The 7340-nt window shown below is 39.5% G+C and overlaps 1 protein-coding gene across 2 annotated transcripts in view; it reads right to left on the bottom strand.

Moving 5' to 3' along the window:
• The window catches only part of LOC121858270 (cytochrome P450 4C1-like), a 73953-nt gene that overhangs the window by 57245 nt on the left and 9368 nt on the right, over positions 1-7340 (bottom strand). For both annotated transcript variants that reach the window (XM_042354579.1, XM_042354580.1), the window contains exon 2: positions 5453-5581. In XM_042354579.1, the coding sequence (XP_042210513.1) occupies positions 5453-5566 (114 nt within the window). In that variant the 5' untranslated portion in view covers positions 5567-5581. The remainder of the gene's footprint in view (positions 1-5452; positions 5582-7340) is intronic.

Raw genomic sequence — 7340 nt, 5'->3', positions numbered from 1 at the left:
TTCTTATGTAATCACTGTCCAATTCCTGCAGATTCTGAAATATCTTTATTTATGAGGGTTATTATTTACAAGTTTCCAACACCTACATATTGTGGGTAATTTTGTCTGTTAAAAAAAATGCAAATAAAAAATTCCAATGGAAACTCAAATTTGTTTGGTTTGATATGCAACACACACTCAATTGTTTGTTTTTTCTAATGTAGACTTTTACGGTGATTCCAAAACTTTAATCCATTTTTTGAAGAAATTCATAGAAAAACATTATAAGCCCATTAAAATTTTAATGTTCTACATCAAAATGTTAATCTAACCTACCTAACTTAACCTAACTGAAAAATATTGGTCAACTTAAAATCCTAAGACTCCCTGGATGACCGAAAGATAATAAGATCTTAAATTTCATTTATTTTGGAAGATATTATTTATTTTTGTTGGAATCATGGACATACAGAGCCAATATATCTTCACTTGATTCTACCACTGTCAATGACAAAGTGAATTATTACCACCACTCTAAATTGTGCACAAAAAGTGATAAGATAGATCTTTCTCGCAATACATTGAGTCACTAAGGGAATTAAAAAAAGAACATGAATTTATGTCACTGAATTTTTCTTATTAGTAACAAATTGTGGTTTAAGTGATACACAAATGAAACATGCCTGGGAACTACCTGGCACTGGTTACCTGGCATATTTGGACTTATTACAATATGAAATTTAGGCTGCTAAGTATTTATACTAATGAAATAATTATATTGGTAGTGCTGGACGGTTATTAATTACACTCTTAACGAAAATTGGGTCGATATTATTTCTGATAAGGGACGTCATTCACCATCCCAGATGCAGCAGTTTTCACCACTCTTCAAATAGACAACTTACGACTTTTTTTAGCTTAATTTGATTTCAATACGTTTCTACACATAAATCATTTGGATTAGTTATCTTAAAGGCTTACTTTTTATGATGGTTAGGAGAATTTGGAGGAAATAAGCGGCGATGAGGCAAGTAGAGGCTGGCGGATGTTCCTAAACAAACATGGAATTCTTTTAAAAAGAACACTAAAATTCTTCATGTGCTGTTCTATATGGAGGATATCTTATAATAAATATTATTCTTTTGCAGATTTATACAGTTTATGTGCATCCAATTATATTTCTTTTCCTTTGGTTTCAAATATAGTTCCATCATAGTGGTCATCGGGTGGGGGTGCGAGTACCACGAAAATCTCTAACGTTCTAATAACGAATCGTAGATATATATTTTTTTTATTAGCCCAGAATGCTTCTTGCATACCAACCATGGGGTTACTACAGCATGGTATACACCACGGAGCTTCGTGCAATCGGCCCTAAATCTGACGGGGACTCCTCAAAACTACAGGAAGATCTAATCAAATTTTTTGAACGGTCTGAAAAAAGGCAGATGAAATTCAATGTGGACAAATGTAAAGTACTTAGTCTAGGAGATGTAAACAGAAAAACCAGATATCAGATGAAAAACGATGTTATAGAAAAATCCGAATGTGAGAAAGATATAGGAATAATGATAAGTAGGAATCTTAAGCCAAGTAAACAATGTGTATTTGCTCGAAACAAGGCTAATAAAGTACTTGGGTTCATACAAAGGAGTGTTAGTTACAAAACTTGAGAGGTCATCCTGAAACTATATTTTGAGCTTGTGAGACCTCACCTTATTACAGAATGGATATAGAATCCCTAGAAAGAATTCAGTGGAGAATGACAAGATAGGAAGATAGGAAGGAACTGGTTTACAAATAGGGTGGTGGACGAGTGGAACAAGCTTAGCAACTTTGTAGTAAGTGCTGGAACGCTGGAAAGTTTCAAAAGGAAGCTGGATAGATTCATGGATGATAGAGAGTGGTAGTAACTCACGACAGCAGCTGTCATGCACAGGCCAACCGGCCTATTGCAGACTCCTTATTTTCTTATGTTCTTATGTAATCCCGGGCATTAGGAACCTCGAGTACAGAGACAAGTTAAAGCATCTAAATTTGCACTCACTCGAGAGACGTAGAGTGAGGGGCAATATGATAGAGGTGTATAAATGGAAGTCAGGGCTAAACAAGGGGACATAATAAAGATACTCAAACTATCTAACCAGGAGCGGAGCAAACTCGTAACAATGGTTTTAAATTAGACAAATTTAGATTTAGGCGCGAAATAGGTAAACATTGGTTTGGAAATAGAGCAGTGGATGAATGGAACAAGTTACCAAACATCATTATTGACTCGAATACGATGGGTAGCTTCAAATATAGGTTGGATGGATATATGAGCAATCGGGGTTGGGCCTAAATGGGACTGCCCAGTATGGGCTAATAGGCCCGCTGGAGTTTCCTCCATTCTTATGTTCTTATGTTACTGCAGTGTTGGTCCTTTTTATAGATATATTTCACACATAAATATATATATTAGTTCTGGAACTAATAAGTGGCAGCGATGAAGTAAACACTTTGTTGGTTTTTCTTTATTGTAGAAAAATATAGTTTCAGAGGTACTGAGGTCAGTTGAGAGTATATTGTACCTTCTCTGCTAAGGAAAGTGTCTTAGTGCACTTATAGGAGAACACTTAAGTGAGGTGTTCACTGGGTAATAAGTGATATGGGTCTGCCCGCTCTCTTTCGCTCAGGCGTGAGATTCAAGGAGGAGCGGGCGAGGTATTTGCAAAATCAGCTTGACCTCTTTCAACCTTTGACGACCTCCTCCTACAGGTCCCCAGCCGTCACCTACACCTCTTCTATCCCTGACCATATATCCCTCCTCCTAGAGACAGGCCTGACACTTGACATTATTAGGGACCAGCCACACTTTGCCATAAACAGATAAATTGTACCGGGAATTTTCCCCCACACACTCATCATTCTGTCACTTTATGTAACTTGCTGAAAAAACCCATGACCCTTCAGGCTTTTACGCCTTTAATGCATGAGTCATAAAGGCAAGCATGAACTACGCATGCATCCCAGATGGGCGCTGTAAACGATTCTGCACTTCACCTTGCACAGGATATAAGGGGTGCCCAATAAACTAGCCCCCTTGGGGGAATCTAAAAATAATCTAAAAATCATGTATAACATGAACAACTACTGAGGCTTGGTTGAATAACTTAGTGAATAACTACTGAGTCATTGCTGAATAACTTAAAGGTATTATACATTTAAGTATTATACATTTGGGTGAATATATATATAATACAAATGGTGCTGTTACACTACCTCACTCATATTTCATACAATTGTTCAGCCCACACATTAATCAAGCAGTCCATTCATAATCACTGACTATAAATATATATTCCTTACAAAATGTGTGTCTGTGCGATCCACGTCCTTTAATGACCTGCCTGGTAGCAAGAAGAGAAAAAGAAAGAAGAAACACACATAACACCTTGAAAGCCACAGGACCACCAAAATATCACAATTTCTATGGCCGTAATGACCCAAGATGCCGACGGACAAAAAATCAAATCAACCAACCAACCAACCATTTGGTTTCACGTCAGGGCCAGGTCGATAACCATATCCACCACAACACCTGGTCTCAGGGCACGGCCAGGTAGACAACTGCATCCACCACAACACCTGATCTCAGGGCAGGGCCAGGTCGATAACCATATCCACCACAACACCTGGTCTCAGGGCAGGGCCAGGTAGACAACTGCATCCATCACAACACCTGATCTCAGGGCAGGGCCAGGTAGATAACCATATCCACCACATCACCTGGTCTCAGGGCAGGGCCAGGTAGACAACTGCATCCACCACAACACCTGATCTCAGGGCAGGGCCAGGTAGATAACCATATCCACCACAACACCTGGTCTCAGGGCAGGGCCAGGTAGATAACCATATCCACCACAACACCTGGTCTCAGGGCAGGCCAGGTAGACAACTGCATCCACCACAACACCTGATCTCAGGGCAGGGCCAGGTCGATAACCATATCCACCACAACACCTGGTCTCAGGGCAGGGCCAGGTAGACAACTGCATCCACCACACAACACCTGGTCTCAGGGCAGGGCCAGGTAGATAACCATATCCACCACATCACCTGGTCTCAGGGCAGGGCCAGGTAGACAACTGCATCCACCACAACACCTGATCTCAGGGCAGGGCCAGGTAGATAACCATATCCACCACAACACCTGGTCTCAGGGCAGGGCCAGGTAGATAACCATATCCACCACATCACCTGGTCTCAGGGCAGGGCCAGGTAGATGACCATACCTATATGTATATTATGTATGCTGTATGTATATTATGTATGTATATTATGTATGTGCTCCATTTAAATACATTATTTATTCAGCCTAGCTAGCAGCGTGTGGCAATGTATTTACCATGTCCCACACACTTAATTAATGTGCCTGGCGACTTATGGAAGCTGCTAATGTATCACTTGCCACATGTCGCCTAAAAGGCTAGTTGAACCCCCAGACAGAGTAAGGAGAGCCGCCTAGCTTGTGTATCTCTGTTTATCCAGTAAATAGAACCTACGAAAACTCTACAGGTGTTTGTGTTCGCTCCTGTAGATAGAACTTGATACCCAGAACATATACAATACCCACCACAATACCTAGTCTCAGGGCAGGGCCAGGTAGATGACCATACCCACCACAACACCTAGTCTCGGGGCAGGGCTAGGTAGGTGACCACCAGTTATAGAGAAAGTACTGGAAAAGGTTACTTAAGTAAAGGTAATTACCCTGTGAAAAACTTACTCGAGTAAAAGTGAAAATTTTTTCATGTTATATTAAGACGTATAGTAAGAAGTGCCAGTAATGTATTCAACAAACTAGATAATTCTGATTCACTAGGCTGCTGCTAGTAGCCTGTAGGTAAAAAAAATCCTCATGATGATAATAAATAAGTGGGTACACATTAAATGAACCCCAACATTATTTGCTTAAAGAAAATTAAACACCAATAATTATACATTGGGTGTATTGTACTATGTAATGAAGGGTATAAACTATCCGGTGCACAGGTTCTTGTTTATGGCACATACCTTTCATTAAAATTAACAAAAGTTGAATATTTTAATGTTTTTGCTAACCGTAGCCACTTTTGGGCTGTGAACACAAAGTTTCCTCAATACTGAGTTATATTTGCGGGGGGAAAATATCACACATTCATGCTGAGACACCCATAATAAAGTGAAGAAGTAACGAGAGGCCCCCCAAAATAAGCAACGAAGTAAGAATACTGATGGTTGTCTAAAATGCTATTCAAGTAAAACTAAAAGTACCTAGAAGAAAGGTTCCTTTAAAGGAACTAACTTATTTGGAACAGTCGTTTGAGTCCGGTAGGTGTGCTTAAAAATGTCTACGAAGTCCACCTTTGGGCCAGGCAAGGAAGGCAATCATCCCCACCACAACACATGGTCCCTGGGCTACGTCATACCTCCTAAAACACCAAATTCTCACCTTTTGTTGCCTTTTGAACAACCACACCAGTGTACGGATGACCACGGCGATGGCGAGGTAAGTAAATATGTCCTCTCTCTCCCACCCCAGGACGTGGTCCTTCAGCGAGGTCATATCACAGCCTCCTTCCTGTAAGTACCAGTATCATAGTAAAGAGACATATTGTACACCAGTCGCACAACACAATCGGTAAATCAGTTAATTACTAAACACCTTCCTTCTCGGGTGTCTTAACAAAAGAATCAAGCTTCAGGCACCACAGTATCTCCGACGCAGTTTGGGACTCGAGTTACAGTAATATGAAAATCTCTTTAAATTTAAAGTTTGTATCTTAAACCATTTTTTTTTCCCATGCGTTTATTAGTAAAATTAGAACTTATGTCTAGTGATTTTTTCACTGTTCTTTATGTCTACGTAATTTATTTCTAGTTACTTTCATCCCGCCAGTATAACAGAAAACCCACAAATTAAAATTTAGGCGCTAGATTGGTAAACACTGGTTTAGAAATAGAGTAGTGGATGAGTGGAACAAGTTACAACAAATCATTAAATCAAACACGCTGGATAGCTTCAAATATATGTTGGGCGGATATACATGTATGAGCGATAAGAGTGGGGCGCAAACGGGGCTGTCTAATATGGACCGATTGGCTCACTGCACGAACCTCCACTTTTATTTTTTTTCCTGGTCATGTGTTCATATGTAAACATTAATGATATTTACAAGTTCAGTGAGAAATGTTCTGCTGCACTCTAAGTAATAACTTCCAGACGTCATAATTATCCAGACTTTTGTTAATGATGCCCCTGATGTACTGCACCACAGGATGATGCTCCCTTCAGCTACTCCCATTTCGTCTTCTCTGAAAATTCCACATACTCCCAGTAGGTCTAGTGTCAATTAATGGCCACTGAAAGTTGATCTTGACATCAATACCTAACCTGATGTTATATAAGCGTAATGACGTAAGTTGAAGAGTTATCATTCAGTAATCAGATACCATGGCCTCGTAGTAGTGTCATAGGGGCCGAGGTGCATACACGAATTATTAATATAATAAGAGTTATTTCTCAACATAGTTTTCCTTTCAAATAATTAAGCAATCATATATGTAATTAACAAATAAATCAGAAAATAAGTCTAGTACACATATGTGCACAACTTTGTCGCCTGCTGCGTCAATTATTAATTTCAGATCGTTCATTTTCATTTCATTTCATGTCGCTATAATTACTCGTGGCCGATATGCTATCGCCATTGTTTGTTTTTTGTAATTTTATCAGTTCACATTTATATAAATACTAACTGCCTATATGTTGATAGAAGCTATTACAGCAAACCAAGGTGCCCGTATGACACTTTTATTTATCTCACCACAAGAGAATTAAATAATTATTATTCTTAACTATATTCCTCCGACTCCGAGTTCTATGTGTCTTAGGAATGTAGTCGAGACCGAGATCCAGGACGAGACCTGTATGAGTCTTAGTTACTATCCAAAACAGTCCAGATAAGATATGTTGTCCCTCTTCTATTTATCATACAATTAGTGAATTCTTATCATTACCCCGTAACCCTTACTCACAGATTCCTCTTCCACGAAGTTCTCGCTCAGTCTCTCACAGTAAATCACACAGAGTTTATTGATGTTCAAATGAGATGAGAAGTAATTCCTGTTGGGCCTTTTGGCTCTTCTGTAATGACTTGCTAAAGCTGGCATATTTTCCCCGGTCTTTATACTCGCATAGGATTCCCCAGATTCCTTGCTAAATATACGCCCAACCGGAGCACGAGAGGCAGGCACATATAGAATGATCAGTGCCAGATTGAACAATAATGACACGTGGTCTCCTTCTGCCAGAACTGAATTGGAGGCACATCTCCTAC

This window comes from Homarus americanus, unplaced genomic scaffold (assembly GCF_018991925.1).
Source record: "Homarus americanus isolate GMGI-L3 unplaced genomic scaffold, GMGI_Hamer_2.0 scaffold57980, whole genome shotgun sequence".
NCBI lineage: Eukaryota > Metazoa > Arthropoda > Malacostraca > Decapoda > Nephropidae > Homarus > Homarus americanus.
This window is presented reverse-complemented; position numbering and strand designations above follow the sequence as displayed.